At 35.9% G+C, this 21,694-nt stretch overlaps 1 protein-coding gene across 1 annotated transcript in view; it reads left to right on the forward strand.

Annotated features, from left to right (window-relative positions):
• Positions 1-21,694, forward strand: part of Bbox1 (gamma-butyrobetaine hydroxylase 1) — a 51,822-nt gene that overhangs the window by 14,722 nt on the left and 15,406 nt on the right. The window contains exon 3 of the mRNA XM_076844282.2: positions 3,418-3,616. Coding sequence (XP_076700397.1) covers positions 3,418-3,616 — 199 coding nt within the window. The remainder of the gene's footprint in view (positions 1-3,417; positions 3,617-21,694) is intronic.

Here is a 21,694-nt window from a genome sequence, read left to right on the forward strand (position 1 = left end):
AATCATTAGCTATGTGCCTTGGACATCTAGTTCCTTCGTTATAGCATGAAAATTCTGAAAGCATCCTCCCCATGTATTTGTTGTGGAGCTAAAAAAAAAAAAACATGTTTGTAATACTTGTATCACTGGGATTACTCTTAGAAAGTATTCAGCAAATATTAAGTATTTTTATTGTTATTATGGGTCTACTCTGTGCCAGGCACTATGTTAGACGCCTTGCATAATCTCATTGCATGGTCACAAAAAGACCTACAAGATAAATATAATTGTCCCTGATTTACAAATTAAAAATCTGAAACAAAGAGAAGAGCCAAAAAACTTGCTAGTAAGAGGAAGAACAATTAATAAAACCCGTATTAGGACTTCCAAGTTCTGCCCATGCCTATATGTCACCAGTTATATGTGGCAATTTAAATTTAAATTAATTAAAATTTAATAAGGTAAAAATTAGTTTTTCAATTTCATGATCTGGATATCAAGTCTCAACAGCCATTGGTTGCTAATAGCTATGGCACTGGATGGTGCAGATAATAGAATTCCATGAATTCAGAAAGTTCTAATGAACATCACTGTAATCTATACCAGTCTGTCTAGACTGACTTACAATAGCAAAAAAATGTGTTTTCTAAAAATTATAGTAAATTTTTGTTAATAAGTTACAAAACCTTGGTGATAAAGACGATGCATTTGTTATAGATACACATACAGGCAGTAGCTAATCCCATCCAACAGGTTGGCATAAGAATGGAAAACATGTATTTGCACAGATTAGCACCGTGCCAGAATACTAGAAAAATTCTCAGTGGTAGTTTAGGCAAATTTTTACCCACTGATAAAAACTAATGGTGATGGAAAATCTAAAGCCAGTATGAAAATGCCAAATGATTCTCTAACATTCATCCAGCTCTAGTACTATGTGGATCCCTAATTTTCTTCTGAGACTCACTAAGGTAAAAATGTTCTCACATTTTCTTTTACGTTTCTGAATATAGTCTGTATAGAAATTAACTTTAGAAGGAAGATGGTGACTGGTTATCTACTCCCATAACACTGATATTTGCCCCAGGAAAATTTTCTCCTAGCTAGAAACCAAATGACCTTCCTAGACAGGCAGTCAATATGTAATACACATGACATTTATCATCTTCTTTTTGCAGACCTTTTTGATTGACATCAGGTATTACAATGTAGGGCTTAAAATGCAATGAGTAAATGGGAGTGGTAAAGCAAACAGATACATAATTTAATATTCAAAACAAAGCCAAGTAGATTCCTCCTTTGAACAGAGTCTCTTTCATATAAAGCCAACTCTGTTTGACTTTAGAAGAAGAAATACTTGAGGCATGAAGGAACAGACCTGAGTAACGTCATGCATGTAAAAGAATAGTTGGCATTATAGAGAGAATTTTAGATAAAGATCAGAAGACCTGATACCTCTTAAACATTCATCAACTATGGTATCTATCCTATTGTGTTTTTTATTTATATATTTTTGTTGGTAAGTTATAATGGTGGTATCTGTTCTTACATTCTCATATATACACACAGCATAACAATATAATCTGATCAATTTAAATCCTCAGTGGCTCTCTTTTCTTTCCCTCCTCCTTTCCCCTGAACTCCTTCCTCTACCTCTACTGGTCATACTGTGTTTTAATTGTTAGCTTCCATGTCTGATTCTCCTATAGACTGTGAGCTCCTTAAAACCTACTGCCTATCCATAGTTGATTGTGACATGGTAAAATGTTGGGTTTATTGAAAAGATAAGTGAACAAATAATTATTGGGTAGCTAATATGCTCAAGAGATGCCATCCTACTCTCAAAAAAAAAAAAAAAAACAATTAAGATAATTATCCTGAAACCTCCATACCTCATGGTTTCTATTGCCTCATCCAACCTTCTCTGGTCTAATGCAACATAGCCCATGCTTTCCTTTGGCAAGGTGACTTGGTTACTATTTTGGTTAGTCCCACTGAGAGTAAAGAGTTAAAGTGAAAAATTAGGAAACAGTAACTAGATATTTATTTGACTTGCTAAGATGATATAGTAAGTCACTTGAGCCTTTAGAATCTCTTCAATACTAAAGAGAATTAATGCATCTGAATTAATGCATCTGCCAGGTAAGCTTAGTTTGGAATTTAGATCTTGAAAACTCTAGTTCATTATGCAAGCTTTCATGATTAACAACCTAGAAACATTGGCAATATATGCATTAATCACTTAATTTGGACTTCCTGAATAAACTCACCTACTCACTCCTGCAAACGTCCTCATGCAGCTAGCTGGTAGAAGAACAAGAAGAAGTGGCTCAATAGCTGCCCATATCTTTGCACTACTGAAGCTACTGATTCCTAAAAGAACTCCTATTTCTGAAGAGCCAGCTATGATGACACCAAAGAGAAAATGATTTATAATTCACAAGTACAAGTGGCACTGACCCATTCTCCATTCTTAAACTGAGGGCTCTGGGGTTGGTTTCCATAATGTGGTATATTCCTTAGTTAGAAAAGGGAGTGCTGCCTAGGATAATATTGAGATCATATGTTCTCATTCTATCACTTGTTAGGAAGGTTTGCCTTTCTAAGGCAATTTCCTTCCCAAGAAAGGAAGAAATGAAATGGATTAGCTAACATTTGGTCCTTCCTGAATCAGTTGTTAGTATCTGAGTTGTTTCCCCTGGAAAAAATTATATTTCCTCAGTGCTCCATTTCCTTTGGCAAAGCCTAGTTTGCAAATCAAATACTGTTTACATTTGTTTTTCATTATGTTTTCTCAGATCAACATTTTGATAAGTATTAATCATCAGGAAGGAGAGGGTTAAGGAAAGGCATTTGACTTTTATATCCTGAATATCACCTCCAAAGCCATCTATGCCTCCCAGGAACACACCTTCATCTTTCCTTCACTATGACCAACTCTCACTGACTCCAAAGAACAACATGATCCCAGAGACAGTCTTATAGCTTTTAATCAGGTGAAATAAGAGAAAGAAAGGACTGTACCTACCCTCCTAACATAATAAGCATACACTGTTCTAGTCCACCATTTTGATTTTATCATCCATCTGGAGTTAAGAAATAGAACTTAGCTATTAACACTCACAGTGTCTCAGAATCACTTCTAAGCAGTATACTGGAGGGAATTTCTAAGAACATAGTTAAACAACATTCCCTCAATAAATGGATTATGCTGAATACTGATTATGTGCCAGACACAGTTGTAGCAAGAGGCATATCATAGAATGGCATGGCTCCCAGGAAGCAAGACCTGGTGACAGGCATTTCTGGTATAATTAGCATTTAGTAATCTCCGTGATCCATCGAAGGTCAACTCTAGTGACCTAGTCCCTTCTCTAAGGTTCCTGTCTTATATGAAACCAATGTAATCCCATATGATTTTGTTTCCTTAATTCACAGAACGTCAATACTGGGGTTCAGAGCTCCAGCTACCTACTCTAAGTTTTGAAGATGTTTTAAAAAATGATGAACATGCATACAAGTGGCTCTCCAGCCTCAAGAAAGTAGGCATTGTGCGACTCACCGGAGCATCTAACAAGCGAGGAGAAGTAACAAAACTTGGGAAAAGGATTGGTTTCCTCTATCTCACATTTTATGGGTGAGTTACCAAATGTTTTGTATTCTGCCATCACAAAGACAGTTTGATATATTTCCCAAAGCGGGTACTCATTTGGTCGAAAATATAGTAATGTCCATGATGTCTAAGGAAGTCAAATGGAAAGAAGAGTCTAAAAGAAGGATTTCTCTGAGAATGACTAGGATTTTTAAAGAGCCCAAAAGCTCAAAGACCTCAGGTAACAAAGACATCAGGCTTGTTACAGATAGTGTATTACTCAAGCTGCCGTAACAAAATACTACAGACTGGGTGATGTAAACAACAGGAATTAATTTTTCTCACAGCAACTGGAAGTCCAAGATCAAGGTAGTAACTGACTAGCTTAGTTTATGGCAGGGCTTCTTTTACTGGTTTTCAGCTGGTTCTCTTGTTTATCTCCATACGGCCTTTCCTCTGTGCATAGCATACTCCTACTGTTCCTTCCTCTTCTTATGTAGACAACAAGTCTTAGTGGATTAGATACTACCCATAAAATCTTATTTAACCTTAATTACCTTGTTCAAGGCCCTATCTCCAAATACATTGGATGTTTGGGTTCCACAGATGAATCTGGAGGACACAATTCAATTCAAAACAGGTAGGATGAAAGATTATGTTTCTCTAAGACTTTTAAAAAGCACTCAACTTCATAAATGTTAAAGTTGATTAAAGTTCTACCTCTCAAGAGTTGGCACAAAATAACGTTGGATCCTAGGGAATTGAAATCAGCCACCAGATGTTGTAAAAAGATAAAATTAACATCCAGAAAATTGAGCCTATGTGCTTTAGTATAACAGGAAATATAATTAATTTTAACTTTGGAATAGGAAGCTATTTTCATAAGAATTTCCTACAAAGTAACATTAATTACCACATATCTGAAAGGCGGGGGAGTGGGTATAATTGAATTTCTAGGTTAGGGTGAGCACCTCATGCAAGATGGATACAATTATTTTTGGACTCAGAGCATTGGAAGTAGGAGAGACCTTCAAAATCCAAAGGTCGCAAACTGGTAGCACACAAGCTGTACTCAGATATGTTTGGTTTGGCGCACATGATGTTGAAAGAAAATGGAATTAGTTGTCAACACTTAAAAACTGGAAGTCTTTAAATTTATATGGATATGCCTTTTTCTTGAAAAATCAAATCTAGCAACAACTGAGCCCACAAGCCAGCATAGGAACAGTCAGCCAGACACAAGTAGAAACTATGCCTGGAAGAGTTTGCCAAACACCACCCCATCCCAGTTCTGTGAGGGTCTTGCTAGCATTTGAATTTGCCACCCCAATCTAGAGTAAGACATTGTTTTATATTTTTAAAAAGGCATCAGAAAAACTTAATCAACTTCCCTTAATAAATTGTGCAAGTTTATTAGTGGCAGAACACTCTATCTACCATATTTAGACTTGAACAACCTAGTCTCCATTTCCTTCCTAAGAATTTGTTTATACCATTAGTATATTTACATCATATAAATATTTTTGTATCCTCTCCATCTGCAAGATTTTGTGCTGCCATAAAAATTGCATCACTAACAACAAAGGAAATAGGATAAATATACTTGAAATCATTAAGAACTTCAAGTGTATTATTTCTCGAATTCTTACCAGATCTCTGAAATAGATATTACCCACCAATTCACTGGTAAGGAATCTGGAACCCAAAGAATTCATTTGTAACCCAAGTAATAATAAAGGAATGAAAAAGTGTAAATTTGGGCTTTCCTCTTCATGTTTCCAATGTTAATATATAAAGAATGTACATGGGAAAGGTGTATTTGGTCACTATAATTAAACTAAACACTTCAAAATAAATTTATTTCATTTAGTTTTTATTTGCTAATAACACTTTTGGATATATTCCAACACATTGCACAATTTCATAACCATGAGCAAATTCAGGGGCTCTTTTCTGAAGTTCCCTAACTCCACCCGTCCATCCGCCCATCTCACTAGAGCTCAGAATCTTAGTCCTGATTTATGATTTGTCTTTTGTTTTGTTTTGTTTCTACAGGTCCTATAAAAGGACTGAATAACTTGGCCACTATCTAATATTGTGAAACTTATTGGAATAAATACTAAAGGTCTGTTGTCAAAACAAATCAGACCTCCTACTACTATTCCATTCCCTATATCCAGGGCTTTCCCATCTAACCAACAACGTTGATCTGCCCCATCTCACCTTCCACAGATGATCAGATTTCTTCCCAGAACCTCTCAAACAATACACAAGCGAAGAAATGCCTTTCTTGCCACATGACCCCTAATTCCACCAAGGATTACCAAAATATCTCTCTCTCTCTCTCTCTCTCTCTCTCTCTCTCTCTCTCTCTCTCTCTCTCTCCCTCCCTCCCTCTCTCTCTCCCCTCTTTTTCTCTTTCACAATTTTTAATCCTCTACCTCAAGAACTTAGAAAAGAGTTATGTTGTTATTGCTGTTGTCTTGTTTGCTTAATTTTTTTTTTTTTTTTTGCTGTTGTTAAGAGAATGAAGTATGTGAATATTTTCTCAAAAGTCATCCCTTTTTTCTTGTCCTCTGCACAGTAATGTGGCAAAGTGATATTGAGATTTGGGTAATATGAGATTTAAAAGAATATCAAGGAATTTCCTTTAGCATGCCAATGTCCCTTAATATTCTGAATTAGCTAAAAGAGGGGGTCTCAACCAGGACTGAATATTGGAATAACCAATATAATAATAACACATCTGGGTCCTAGCTCCAAAGATTTTTTTTAACAGGGCTGATATTTGATCTAAGTAAATTTGATTTGATTTAAAAAACAAGCAGATGAGCCACGAGCAATGGCATGTGCCTTTAATCTCAGATACTCAGGAGGCTGAGGCACAAGGATCACAAGTTCAAGACCAGCCTGAGCAACTTAGTGAGACCCTGTCTCAAAACAAAAAGTAAAAAAGGGATCTAGGAATGTAACTCAGAGGTATAGTGCCCTGGATTCAATATCCGGTGATGAAACAAAAACAAAAACAAAAACAACTCATCAAGTGATTCTGCAAAGTTGAAAACCTCCAATTGAAAGGAAGGGTTACTTCAAGACAGTCAGTTCTCAATTGCAATAGAAGTTGGGTGTTTTACGTTCTCTGAACTCTCAACTCCATGCACTAAATAGCATGGATCAAGTTCTTTCTGTGTTGGTTGGTTATGTCTGGGCATGGCTTATCTTTATAACAGAATTGACACCTGCTTTAAACAAGGTCACTATCTTTCAGATATTTGTTTCTCTATTGTAAATTGTCATACTCTTGTTTGAAAAGCAACTAGCTGATGAGTGAGTGAATGGAATAAATAAATGAAGTCAATAAATAATGCAGAAGAGGGACTATCAAATATAGAAGAGGATTAGAGAAAGGAAAGTAAGAACAAGTTCAATGTAAACTTTGCTTTTCATGGAAATTTGTCAAGGAACTTTGTGAGGGTTCTTGCTTAGATGCCAAAAACAATAGTAGCTTGTTGTAGGTGTCAATTTCACATGCCTCCCTAGGGAAATGAATACCCATCTTGCACTTTTCCATTCAAATAGCTACTAGTTTGGGCTGGGGTTGTGACTCAGTGGTAGAGTGCTCCCCTAGCACGTGTGAGTGAGGCCCGAGGTTCTATCCTCAGCATCACATAAAAATAAATAAATAAAATAAAGATATTGTGTCCAACTAAAAAATAAATATTTTTTTAAAAAGCTACTAGTTTGGAGAATTTTAAATGCATGGGTCCAAAATGAGAAATGAGAATAGCTATTTTTAGTTCTTGGCTGTCATCTCAATTGTTAAATGTTTGATTGGAAGAAAAAACAAATGTGATTCCAGAATTTCACGTAGTCTTCAGGTAAAGGAGGCAAGAAATAAGTGTTTCATGAATAAATGCATTTCTAGATATTTTTAAAGAACTATAAAAAAGCAGATGAATACAACAATTAGTAGAGCATTTCATAATCATAAACTTATGTTCAACTAGATCAAAATGGTAATAGATTAAGGGAAAAAAGCACACGTCATTTTCCACATCTGCGTTTTCTCAGATGCTTGTCATTATTTTGTCATCACATCATCTAGGCAATATTTTTTTCTTCATGCAACCATGTGAAATTCTTAGTAACCCTAATGCCTTGATGATGAAAGCTTTCCCGGAATAGAAGTAAAGAGCTAGTAAGGAAAATTCCACTCTCAATTTTGTTAAATATTGATCAGGAGAGTAGTATGTAAAAAAAAAAAAAAAAAAGTCTACCTTTTTAGAAGAATTTAAACCTTTGGTTTGCAGTAATGTAGTTTTTACAAAGTAGAGTAAAAATTCTCATCCCATTTCTTCCCCTTCCCACTTAAAAAAAATGATAACAATAACTTTCGTAAGCCCTTTTGGGAAAGGTGATATTGGTGAAAAAAAACTATCTGAATTTTGTAACATGATTTAACCCAATAAGTAGTCACCATAAGCTATCTTCTATCTGTATACTGATATCTTCAAAAACTACATCAAGAATATTTTCAAGTATGCATTCTACAAATTAAATGTTCCCCCACACCAAAAACAAAACAAAACAAACAAACAAACAAACAAAAAAAAAAAAAACACTACGATTGCTCTCAAACAGAATTTTTTAAAAATACTTTGTGTTTGGGATTTTGTTCTAAAATAGGCCTGAGTCTGGAAATGGTGGTCTAATCCAGATCATGTCTTCAGTATTAACTCAATGCAGGGGGAGTTATCTGTCATGAGATTTTAGTGAAAAGACAATGCATGTATGCTGAGATACTGAAGACTTCCATTGGGGCAAAACAATAAAAATTCTTTTCTTAATATTGTTGACCTAAGTCCTCAGTTCAAAAATCAACCTTACCAGCAACTCAAAATGACTCTTCTTCATCAAAAAGTCAAGTGGAAGAAAATCACCTTTTAACATTAGCTAGAAAAACTGTTTTCTTCCTAGAATTGAGCTCAGAAGTTCAGATTTGCTTTTTTTTTTTTTTTTTTTTCTAAGAATGTTTGGCTGGTACAAGCAATTTGCATTGTTAATACATGGTTAAGCACAGGGCTTGAGTCCTAAGAATAATGGAGTGAAAAATGAAAATGTTCCTTCTGAAATGTTAACTTTAAGAATCATATGAAGAAGGCAAGAGACAGTAACAAAAGGGGGTAAAAGAAAGTAAACATACAGATCTTGGTAATTGTCAAATTTTATCTTGTGGAGCATTACCCAGAAACTGGACCATGGCTGAATAATATTACTTATAAGGCCACCAGCTGTCGTAGAAAAATATAAATAAATAGTTTGAAACACTTCTTTCCAAAAGTTTGGGAAAGAATTGAGGACTGAACAGCCCACAGCATCTGCGTTACATTACTACCTAGAGAGCTGTCCACAGAACCAACAGGGAAATAAGTTTAATCATGGCTTTACTGAAAGCTATTTGTAGGTGAGAAGTGGACGTAAGCTCTTCATGTAATTTCCCAGATCTCTCTGATTCTCTTCCACTGAGGACTCTCCTCTTTCTAAAGGAGTGTTTTAATACCTGTCTCGCCCTTTGAGGCCCTCAGAGGAAAGTTTGATGGGAAATGTGACCACGGCTGCCCAGTTTTGCATCTGTGTGAGTGTCTTGAGCATCCTTCATCAGATGAATTTTTAAAAAGTCAACAAAAATGTTTCTAGTGGGCTGTTTGTCAACTAGCACAGCCAGACCAGTTACAAATTAACAATATTGAAATTGTCCCTGGGGAGGACAAGGATATAGGCTTTCCAGCATCTACTGGATTTTTTGCTAGCATTTCTGAAAGATGTTTGAAAGCCAGCCCAGCAGCATTTTACACATTAGGCTGTATTAGAGATCAAGGATGTCTAAGTGAAAAAGATTCTTAGTCCTTGGCCCATGGCCCTTAGAAATTGCTCCCACCATTAGCACTGCCTCCAAATCAACTGAAATAGCTTCTTGCTTGTTATACATGTTACCAGAAAACATTTGTGAAGTGTGGGGATAGAACGGGAAAAGAAAACCCAAGTTTATCCATTTTGTTGAATTTTCTAGCCAAGAAATTGCTTGAGAAAACCACGCAGCCCTCTTGAATAAAAATGGCCTTCGGGTTATGGAAAAAAAAAAAAAAAACTTAGAAGCAATTCAGACTTGGGAAGAAAACAAAGAAGACTTGTCTGAGTTCTGAATTTGGTTGCAGTCCTACCCAGCTTTGTGAAAAGTTTATACTGGGACATCTGAATGACTTGGTTTAAATATAGTACTGAAATACACTGTTTGAGTTGTGTTTATTGTACCATAGTGTTTCAGTAGAGGGGAAATCTTTAAAATGCGTGTTCTAGTAAGTATTAGGGTTTCTTAAGCAGAGTAACAAGCCATGTTCTTATAGCCATCATGAACCCCAGTTTACATTATCAGCCAAGAGCCAGTCTCTGGGGGTTCCCTTCATAGCGTTAAGTTTCACAGTAATTAATGCAGCTGCCAACAAAACCACTCAAGTATGAGGTCATCTTATGAATGGGAGGAAAAATAATTTCTGTCTCATACTACTCTGGAAATCACTTATGGAGGTTTTTGAGACAATTGTTATGGTATAGATGTGAAGTATCCGCCAGAAGCTCATGTGTGAGACAAGGCAAGAGATTTAGAGGTGAAATTTAGGGTTATGAGAGCCTAATTAATGCATAAATCCAATGATAGGAATTAACAGGGTGTTAACTGTAGGCAGGTAGGAAGTGGCTGGAGAAGGTGGGTCATTGTGGGCATGCCTCTGGGGTATGTATTTTGTCCATAGTGAGGGGAGTCTCTCTGCTTCCTGGTGTGATGTCCCAGGATGCTTTCCTGTGCCACACACTTCCACATGATGTGCTGCTCCATCTCAGACCCCAAGCAATGGAATTGGCCATCTAAGGACTGAGGCCTCTGAAACTGTGAGCCACAAAATAAACTTTTCCTCCTGTAATTGTTACTGGCAGGTCTTTTGGTCGAAGCAGTGGAAAAAGCTGACTAATACAGTGACCTACTGAGGCAGTTCTTCTCCAGAAGTCTGCTCTGGCTCCCATTATCTCCTTGATTTATATTCTGTGCAGCCAGGACAGGCCACTGTCTTTGGAATGGGAGAAATAATTTTCCATTAGGCACCTATTCTCTACTAAGTATCAAGCTCAGCTCTTTCTTTATAGTCATTATCTTGAATCTTCAATACTTTTAAGAATCATTATTCCCTGGCTGAAAAGCAGATTTTTAATTTGAATCCATCCCCATTTATTGATTCTTGATTTTACTTCTTGCGCTTTAGGAGTCTTATTAAGGAAATCAGATACTAGGCTTATGTGGTAAAGATTTAGGCCTAATATTTTTCTTCCATTAGGCGCTTAAATCTTTGATCCACTTTGAGTTGATTTTTGTGCAGGGTAAGAGATAGAGGTTTAATTTCACTTTGCTATAGATTTCCAGTTTTACTAGCACCATTTGTTGAATTTTTCTCCAGTGAATGCTTTTGACACCCTTGTCTAGTATGAGATAATCGTATTTCTGTGGATTTGTCTCTTTGTCCTCTTTGTCCTCTATTTGTACCTCTATTGGTCTATAAATCAATTTTGGTGCCAATACCATGCTATTTTTGTTACTATAGCTCTGTAGTATAGTTTAAAGTCTGGTATTGTGATGCCTCCTGCTTCACTTTTTTTGCTAAGAATTGCTTTAACTATTCTGGGTCTCTTATTTTTCCAAATAAATTACATGAATACTTTTTCTATTTCTATGAAGAATGTCATTGGGATTTTAATAGGAATTGCATTAAATCTGTATAATGCTTTTGGTAGTATGGCCATTTTGACAATATTAATTCTGCCTAACCAGGAGCATGGGAGATCTTTCCATTTTCTGAGATTTTCTTCAATTTCTTTCTTTAGTGTTCTGTAGTTTTCATTGCAGAGGTCTTTCACCTCTTTTGTTAGATTGATTCCCGGGGTTTTTTGTTTTGTTTTTTGAGGCTGCTGTGAATGAAGTAGTTTTCCTAATTTCTCTTTCAGTAGTTTCATCGCTGATGTATAGGAATGCATTTGATTTATGGGTGTTGATTTTATATCCTGCTACTTTGTGAGAAGAGAGCCTACAGTTTGGGAAAAAATATTTACCACATTCACCTCCAATAAAGCATTAATCTCTAGGATATATAAAGAACTCAAAAAACTTAACATCAAAAAAACCCAAATACCTCAATCAAAAAATGGGCTAATGAACAAGCACTTCACAGAAGAAGAAATACAATTGATCAACAAATATATGAAAACGTGTTCAACATCTCTAGCAATTAGAGAAAAGCAAACCATCTCACTCCTGTCAAAATGGCAATCATCAAAAATACAGGCAACAATAAATGTTGTCAACGATATGGTGAAAATGGTGCACTCATACATTGCTAGTAGAACTGCAAATTGGTTCAACCATTATGGAAAACAGTATGGAGGAGATTCCTCAGAAAACTGGGAATGGAATCACCGTATGATCCAGCTATCCCACTCCTTGGTTTATACCCAAAGGACTTAAAATCAGCATACTGTAGTAATTTAGCCACGTCAATGTTTATAGCAGCTCAATTCACAATAGCTAGACTATGGAACCAACCTAAGTGTCCCTCAATAGATGAATGGATAAAGAAAATGTGGTATATATACTCAATGGAATATTACTCAGCTTTAAAGAAGAGTGAATTATGGCATTTGCCAGTAAATGGTTGGAGTTGGAGAATATCATGCTAAGCAAAATAAACCAATCCCACAAAACCAAAGGCCAAATGTTTTCTCTAATATGCAGATGCTAATTCACAATAAGGCAGGGGGAACTAGGGAAGAATAGAGTCACCTTAGAAGGAAGTTATGGGAGGGAAGGAGAGGGGATGTGGGGATAGGAAAGATAGTAGAATGAAACAGACATTATTACTGTATGTATATATGTGACTGCATGACCAATATGATTCTGCAACATGTACACTCAGAAAAATGGGAAATTATATCCCATTTTATGTATGATGTATCAAAGTGCATAAATGCATTCTACTGTCATATATCACTAATTAAAACAAATTTAAAAACTTAAATCAAAAAAAGAAAGAATTATTATTTCCTTTTTATCATGAGGCAGAAGAATCAGGCAAACCTGATTATATCTTAGGGTTACATGACTCAACAGGCTGAAGTCTTTCCCTTATGTGTGTGTCTACATTATTCTCTTAGCAAATTTCAAGTATGCACTATTATTAACTCTATTTTAAGAATATTAACTATAGTCACCATGTTTTACACAAGGTCTTTAATATTCATAAGAGAAGGTTTGTGCTTTTTAACTAGTATCTCTCCTTTTCTTCCACCTCTAATTCAAGGTAAACACCATTCTATTGACTTCTATTGGCAAAATGTAATATAGTACAGGGAAAATCACACAACACAAATGCATAGCTTAACTATTAAAAGGCAGACACTCTTTTTTTATTTACTTATATATGCCAGTGGAATGCATTACAATTCTTATTACACAGAGAGCACAGTTTTTCATATCTCTGGTTGTATACATAGCATATTCACACCAATTTGTGTCTTCATACCTGTACTTTGGATAATAATGATCATCACATTCCACCATCATTAATTACCCCATGCCCCCCTTCCCCTCTAACCCCTCTGCCTTATCTAGAGTTCGTCTATTCCTCCCATGCTCCCCCTCCTTACCCCACTATGAATCAGCCTCCTTATATCAGAGAAAATATTCGGCATTTGGTTTTTTGGGAATGGCTAACCTCAATTAGCATTATCTTCTCTAACTTCATCCATCTACCTACAAAGGGCAAACACCACCCAGATCAAGAAATGAAACATTGCCAGCCATCCCAAAACCCATCCATCTGTCCCTACCAAAACCAAACTTCATTTCTCTTCAAATGTAATGACTTTCCTGAATTTTGTGGTATTTCACACCTTCCTGTCCTGATTTAGAGTAGTATCACCCACATGTGCATCTCTCAGCACTACAGTTTAGTTTCCCTACTTTGTAATTTTTGTATCTTTTTTACCCCTTATAACTAGTTTAAGTAAATATGTTTACTGCTCAGCAGAAATCCTGTGTCAATTAATCTGTATTTATTTTGATTGTCTAAAGCCCATTCTCTTGCAAATTTCTCAGGAAGTTCTCATGGGAACAGCATTCCCTGACTCCTTACATGTTGACAGCAGTTTAAGGTCTGTCTTTATACTTGAAATTGGACTTGGCTAAATATAGAACTCTTGACTCACAGGGTCTTATGTCGGTATGGTTTATTGGTAATCTAATTTTCTTTTACTTTTGAGTAATTTGACATTTTTACCTGGATAATGAATAGATTTTTTTTTTCCTTTAAAGTGTGCTTATCTTACAGACTATGTCTTTTTGATTGCTCTTAGGCAATTTATGCAGTTTCAGTTTTTTTTTTTTTAATTTCAAGAAACTTTTCTTGAATTGTAGTTTTCAGCATTTTGTCCTCTTTTTAGTGATTGTTCTGTTCTTTTCAGAACCCCTACTATGAATATATTAAGTCATCTCCTTTTCCTGTCCTCTTGTTACTGTTTCTCAGATCAATTTTATCTCTTTTTTGTTTTTGATATTTAAAATTTTCTCTCTTTTATCTCCTGGTTAAAAAAAGGCATTTGTACTAAAAAAATCCTAGGCTGGAGACCTGACTTTGGAAGTCCCAGTAGCCCAGATTTTGCCATCTACCACCTTGAGAGGCCAATCAGACAGACAAAAGTGGTGGTGAAGAAAGAAAGGAATGTATTTAGTGCGGCCACAATGGGAAGAAACAGAGAACCAGCATTCTAAACCCTGTCTTTGGGGTCCTGACAGAAGCTTCAGGATTGCATAGGGGAAGGACAAAAGCACGGGGCAAGAAATATGCATAGTCAAGGAGCCTCAGTCACACTGTAGTCTGGTTGATCATTATCTGAGGTCTGATTCTAGGAGAACCTGTTGGCACCCGGGAAATTATTATTGCTTGAGGATGTTTCCCGTAATGAAACGAGTGCTCCCACTCTGTGTTCGTCAGCTTTTCATCCCTGTGACCAAAACACCCCATCAAAATAACTTAGAGGAGAAACGATTCATTTTAGCTCACAGTGTCAGAGGTTCAATTCATGGTGGACCAACTCCTTAGCTCTGGGCCCAAGATGAGCCAGAACATCATGAAGGAAGGGTGGGATGGAAGAAAGCTGTTCCACTGGCCAGGAAGTAGAGACAAGGGGCTGCTGGGAAAAACAAGCCTACCAGGGCACATCTGCAGGGACCCAACTCCTCCAGCCATGCCCTACTTGCCTACAGTTACCACACAGTCAATCCTTTTATACTATGATGGACTGAATAGGTTACAGCTCTCACAACCCAATCATTTTTACCTCCAAACATTCTTGCATTAACCCAGGAATGTTTACAGGGCATCTCACATCTAAACTATAACAAGTTTAGGAGGGGGAGAGAGCAGCCTTGTTTCCCATCATAGGGTGTAAGATCAAAGGGCTTGATATTCCCAAAATTTGAGATAAACTGGGAAGTATCTAGAAGAAGAACAAGTTAGAAAGGCAGAAATGGAGTTAGTTAGGACAACATCTGGATCCTCTTTCAGCCTTACCTATAATGCTTATTTGATCATACATTCCTTCTTGTTTAGTCTTTGTTTGTTTAATGATTCTTTTCTTTCCTGACTTATCATCCTAATTTTAAGTCTTTAATTCTGATGTATGTTATTCTTCATATACTGTAACATTTCATTAAGGACTTTTGAATTCATTAGAAGTAGTGATAAGTAGAAAATAGAAATTGGAAAACTAAAATATTTATCATCTTCTGAGGTGTATGGCCTTGTGACAGATACTGTCAGTAAATATGCTATTTTGTTACTTGTTTGTTTTATTCTTAAAATATTTTTTTAATTTTAAGGTTTAATTACATTTGATTGTGAATTTTATATGAAATTAGTTTTCTTTTTTTTACTATTAAAGGCAGATATGATTCAGAAACTTTTTTAAATCTATGATTTTAAGCTCTTTTTCAAAACTATAGCTGATAACTTTCTGAGACCTGATTCCTCTCCTTCATGTTTATCTGGCCCTTCTTTTTGTTTCATATTTATTGACAATGCATTTCTCAGTATGGAAGGTTTTTGTTTTTTTCCCTCAGAAAAAAAAAAAAAAAAAGACTTGCTATGAAAAAAAGATTTGTTTGGTTAGTTTCTAGAATTCATAAGACCCAGATTATACTGATCTCTAACCCTGGACCTCCCGTACTCAGCTATACTGGAATGTAGAAATCCTCCCCACCCCACCCCAATGCATTTACTTACCATCCTCGAATTGCTCTACTGAACTTACTAGTGAACATCTGTGAGTGATTTGGGAATGTTTTAGATATGTCAATTACCCCAGTGCTTCCTTCTGTTTCTTCTTGTATCATTGCTGATCTCACTTCGGTCTTGTGACTTTGGAAGGTTTATCTCTATCCACTTTAACTTTAGGGTTATGGGAGTATCTTGTCACCAAATTTTGGTTTAGAAATTGTTCATGAGTTTTTAATTTTTCATTCTAAATATTCTGCAGGAGGAATTCAGAGAGATGTAAAAAAGTATATCACTCCCATAAACCTAGAATCCCCCTTCTTTACATCAAACCTTTGTTTCATGAAGATTTCAACATTCATTTAATGGATTTATTAAGAGCAACACTAAATATCAGAAAGGTTATTTATGTGTTTGTACCTTTTATTTGAGGATACTAACTCTCAGCCTAAAATTGTATAAAGCCTTTATTTTTCAGATATGAATCAATGTAAAATATTATCTCTAATATAAGTAGAACTGGAACCTTTTAAAACAGGACTCTAGAAATTTTGCCATGTACTGATATAAAAACAACAACAAAAAAAATCTAAAATACTTCCTTAGAATGAAGACAATAACAATTATTGATATAAAAAATTATTTGTGACTTCCATATATTCAAATATATCATTGACTAAGATTATAGTTTATAAACAATCAGTAAAATAATGTAAAATAATGCAGTTTACAATTATAGCATGCATGTCTTCAATCAACACATTTTGGCAGTGGGTTAAATACTACCAGATAAAGAAAATCTTTGAACCCAATTCCCTAAAGTAATGAGATGTTTTGAAAGATTTTATAGCACAACAAGGGGACCAGAAATTTGAACAGAAGCCAAGAATAGTCATAGAGCAAACCCTGACCACACACTATTGGACTTCTCTCATTTGCTCTCAGAGGCAGTGGGCCTTCCTACTTTCTATTTCTCCTGCCGAGGTAAATCTATTCCATCTTCAGAATGCCATTTATTCTTTATTTCTTCACTCATATAACACTTGGTTCTTTAGCTTGGGAAGATAAATTACATTAACTTGTCTTCCAAGTAGATTTCCAAGTAATTTCTGGATATTGCAATCACTGTGTCTCTTCTATTTATTTCTGGATCCACAGTTTCTAGCCCATTGTAGGTGTATAATAAATAACAATGGAAAAATAGATACCTGGAGCTCTGGTGAGTGATTGACTATATCTAGTAGTTCAGATGTCAATGTTTGCAATATAATATTTCTTTCCACATGTAGCTTTGAAATTCTTTTTTAAACTTTAGCTAGAGAATCATTATCCATTTTGAACTTTAAAAATAGCATATGGGCATTTTGTTTTGGATCCAATGGAATAACAATGTTCAAAATAAAGAATCTTGCATAATCTGATAAGAGTTTGCAGTAGGTTCATTGGAGGTTATGTTTGCTGGTAATAATAAATCCAGGTTTGAACACATAGAGCATCTTGTCACATAAAATTTATTACAAAAAAGTTTACAAATTAATTCGACATGATTTTCCAAGTGCAAATCATAACCATAAGACTGTAAAATCTATCACCAAAGATATAAAGAAAAAAATCCAGTAAAAACAATATTAAAATATTCCATAAGCACTAAAGAATTCAAATTTGTTCCAAAACATTATTTATATCATGAGTATCTATGACCAGACATCTGTGTTTGGGTAAATCTAGTAGATTAGCATTCAAGACAACCCAACAACATATTCTCTAAAAATCAATAAAGTACAAGAGGTTTTAATAGAATTCTTGAAGAAATAAATGTCACTATTCAAAAACAAAAGCAAATGTTCTAATAAAATGTTGTGAATGACAAGAACCACTTAGGGATCTTTAGTTAAAGCAGGAATACTTGCAAATAAAACATGCAATTACCACATTAGCACAATAGCAACCAAGTCTATACCACTGGATTATGATGTCATAATTGAGTTGTCTCTTCAGTTTTAAAACTGCTCTAAAAATGGCAATTCTCAGTCATCTTCTTGGGTTCTTTACCTAGAACAACATTGCTCTACCTAGAACAACATTCGAAAGTGCTGGGGAGTGATATTGGCCAAAGTATATTATTTACATTGTATGCATGTACAAATACATAACAACAAATTTCATCATTATGTACAACTCTAATGTACCAATTAAAGAGTGGGGGGAAAAAGGGCTAGGGATAGAGCTCAGTTGGTAGAGTGCTTGCCTTATATGCACAAGGCCTTGGGCTCAATCCTCAGCACCATAAAAAAGTGGGAAAAAGAAACATTAGAATCTGTCTCTAATGAGAAGCTCATGAATATGTGCATCATCTTATTAAGACCCCACAAGTAGGCTTTAAAAATAATTTCTACACAGGTCAATGCATCATGTGTGTTTACTTTGTATTTTCCTGAATTTTCTTGGAGATTTAGATTTGGGATGGATAAGTAAAAACTTAAGAGTCACAGACAATCGATATCATACTTTTTGTCATGATTAATTTCTACAAGGGTGAAGAAAGGAAGACTGGATGACAGTTTAAGGGGTTTTCCAAACTCATGCTATAACCATTAGAATGTTTTATGGTTGGAATTGGTGAGCTCCCCTCCTAGGATGTATCAGATTGTGTGACCACAGACTTTTGGGCTACACATCTCCTACTATGCCTAAGACACTCTAGGGCTGGAAAATACTTATCATCCCCTAAATATTATCTAAGGAGGCCAGGGAAGTTCTGATGAAGCCAAGTCCCAAGCCTCATCCCTGTAGAAGCCAATTAAAGTCAAACAAAGAAAATATCTGTTCTCTGCCTGAAGCCTGAGCCTTGAATCTCAGCCAGCTCTTAGCTATAGCAAAACTCCATCCTTAATCACAGGAAAAATCATGAAAAAGAGTATAGGTGGACTGATGCAAAACCATCGTCACTTTTGTAAAGAAAGTCTAAATAGTCATTTTCCGCTGATATTGTCAACAGCATTGTCGACTTAGTCAAAAGATATTATACATTTTATAATTTGATGAAGTTCTGTTTTTGATCTCCTTAAATCCTTTGCTACATGTTGGTAATTCTAAAAATGCCAATGTTGACAACAGTCTGGAGCTGTATTTTATATGGGCTATAGAATAACATGAACCTCATAGAGAACATGTATTTCTTGGCTACAGTAACTGCAATATAATGGATTGCCTGACTCCTACTTAAAATGGGGGTTGCAACTGGCTATATATACTCCTCTTTCCCTCCACTCAGTCTCATTACAGTTTATGGCCACATATGGATGGCCATTTGACCTTCTGTGAAACACATACTGAGTTTTCCTTTCTAATTTTAAATGAGTAAAGCAGAACAAAATAGCCAGTTTCATTCTCAGACTGGAGAACAGGGAAGAAGCCCTACTTTTGCTCATTAAGAAAAATAGTTCCATATGTGGGAGGACATTTTAGGTTGTGTCCCTGGAGGAAGAAGGAGGAAGGTGTCAACTTGACTGTTTTATCTCTTCCCACCCTCTTGTGGTCATCGTTAACCTACCTTTACCCTTTACCCTAGGAGAATGAAGGCTCAGAAAAGTCATCCTGTGCCCCTTCTTATGCTCATTCTGTCACAATTTATTGGTTCCCTGTTTTAGCATAGGGACTGGATTAGGTAACTGGAGAAGAGCAAAACTTGGATTTGCACTTAGTGAATTTAAAACCCAGAAGACAAAGCAGAATTATGTTATTATACGTCAAAATGGAAACAGAGTGATAACTCTTTTAAAATTGAAACTATTGTCACAAAACACCAAACAACTTCAGTTCCAATAAATGAGTCAAATAAACATACATAGCATCTCTTATGTGTCAAACATAGACCTTGTCTATTTGCTATAGCAGCTCTTTGAAGTTTATAACTATTTCACTATACAAATATATAAACTGAGGTTCAGAAATTATAAATTGTCCAACACAATTTGAAGCTAGTCCAGGTTAAATTTAAAAACTGAGTTTCTAGAAACTAGACTGTGAAGGAGTTGGCATTTAAGCTGGGCTTTGACTAGTAGGTCTAGGAAGATAGGAAATTAAGAAGAGAAAAGGCAAAAAAAGCTTAAGGCAAGCAGTGAAATGAGATCAACAGGATCAGAAAAGAAAAGTCAAGTATGGCAATAGTTGGCAAGCCTAGAACTTGCATTGGATGTTTGAATTCTGGAGAACCAATAGGAACTCTGACAGGAAAAGGCAGAGTGGACATGCAGGGTTAAGGAGGTTTGCCAGGTTGTAGGATATAGGTGGCATACTAGGCAAGGGGACCTGCCCCTGGGTAACATGCAGGGGGCAGCTAAAGCACCATAACCAAGGGGATCATGTGTCCATCTGTGAATGAAGTTTTTTTGTTTTTGTTTTTGTTTTTGTTTTTTTAGTTCTGGGGATTAAACTCAGGGGTTCTCAATCACTGAGCCACATCCTCAGCCTTATTTTGTATTTATTTAGAGATGAGGTCTCACTGAGTTGTTCAGCGCCTTGCTTTTTACTGAGGCTGGTTTTGAACTCGAGATCCTCCTATCTCAGCTTCTGGAGCTGCTGGGATTACAGGCATGCACCATTGCGCTTGGCCTGAATAAAGAATTTTTTTCAATAACATACATGGACCTATGTATTCTTTTTTTCATATATATATATAATACATATATATATGTATTATATATATATGACAGCAGAATGTACTACAATTCTTATTATACATATAAAGCACAATTTCTCATATCTGGTGAATAAAGAATTTTTTAAAGCACCAAAAAAGTCATTTAAATTACGTGAATCAAACTGCCTATGATAGGGTGTTCTTGATTTCTTTCTCCTGTAACTCTGCAAAAAGAATAAGAATAGAAATGGATTCCTCCAACCTAATGGTGTGTTTTTACAGAGTGAATCTCAGTAAATGGGACCACTCTCTATCTGGTTCCTCAGGCTGAAAACCTGGGCATCATTCTGGACTCCGTTTCCCTCTCATCCTACATCCAATTTGTAAAAGAACCCTATTAATTCTAACTTCAAAATTCAAACCTGGTCATTCTTTCATATGATGGCTTCTACTCTAGTCTTGGTCACCATCATCTCTCTTTTTTGGCATCTTTTTCCTAGTACCATCTACTCCCCCCTCAACAACAAAGCAATTCTGTAAAACAACTACTCAGTATAATTTTCACAGTGGAGAAACTCAGAGTCTTCCATCACAAATCCTTAGCCTAGTCCACCAGTCCTTCAGGATCTGGCTTCCCCTGTGCATCTGATGAATTTCCCCCTCCTGATTCCCTGGCAGCTCTGCTGTAGCCACACTCTTCCCATTCTCCCACAGACATGCCAGGCACATTCCTAACTCAGCTCCTTTTCACTTAGGGTTCCTCTGCCTAACATACAGCTCCCAGGATTTCACGTTTCTCCTTCTCTTAATATATTTGGGTTTCTGCATTTTAAAAAATGTCAATTATTCGCCATGTACTTACCAAAGATCATCTCTGCACCCCCCCATACCCATATCTTCTCTTTACCTTGGCTTACTTTCATTATAGTGCTTATCTCTAAAATTTTATAATTATATATTTGTCTTTTTTCTTCCTTAAGTTGTCTCTCTCTCTCTTTTTTTTCTTTTGTAGTACTGGGGATTAAACCCAGGAGTGTTCTCATACTGGGTTACATCCCCATCCTTCTTTATTTTTTATTCTGAAACAGGGTCTTACTAAGTTACCCAGGC

The sequence above is a fragment of the Callospermophilus lateralis genome, chromosome 2 (genome assembly GCF_048772815.1).
Source record: "Callospermophilus lateralis isolate mCalLat2 chromosome 2, mCalLat2.hap1, whole genome shotgun sequence".
Classification (NCBI taxonomy): Eukaryota; Metazoa; Chordata; class Mammalia; order Rodentia; family Sciuridae; genus Callospermophilus; species Callospermophilus lateralis.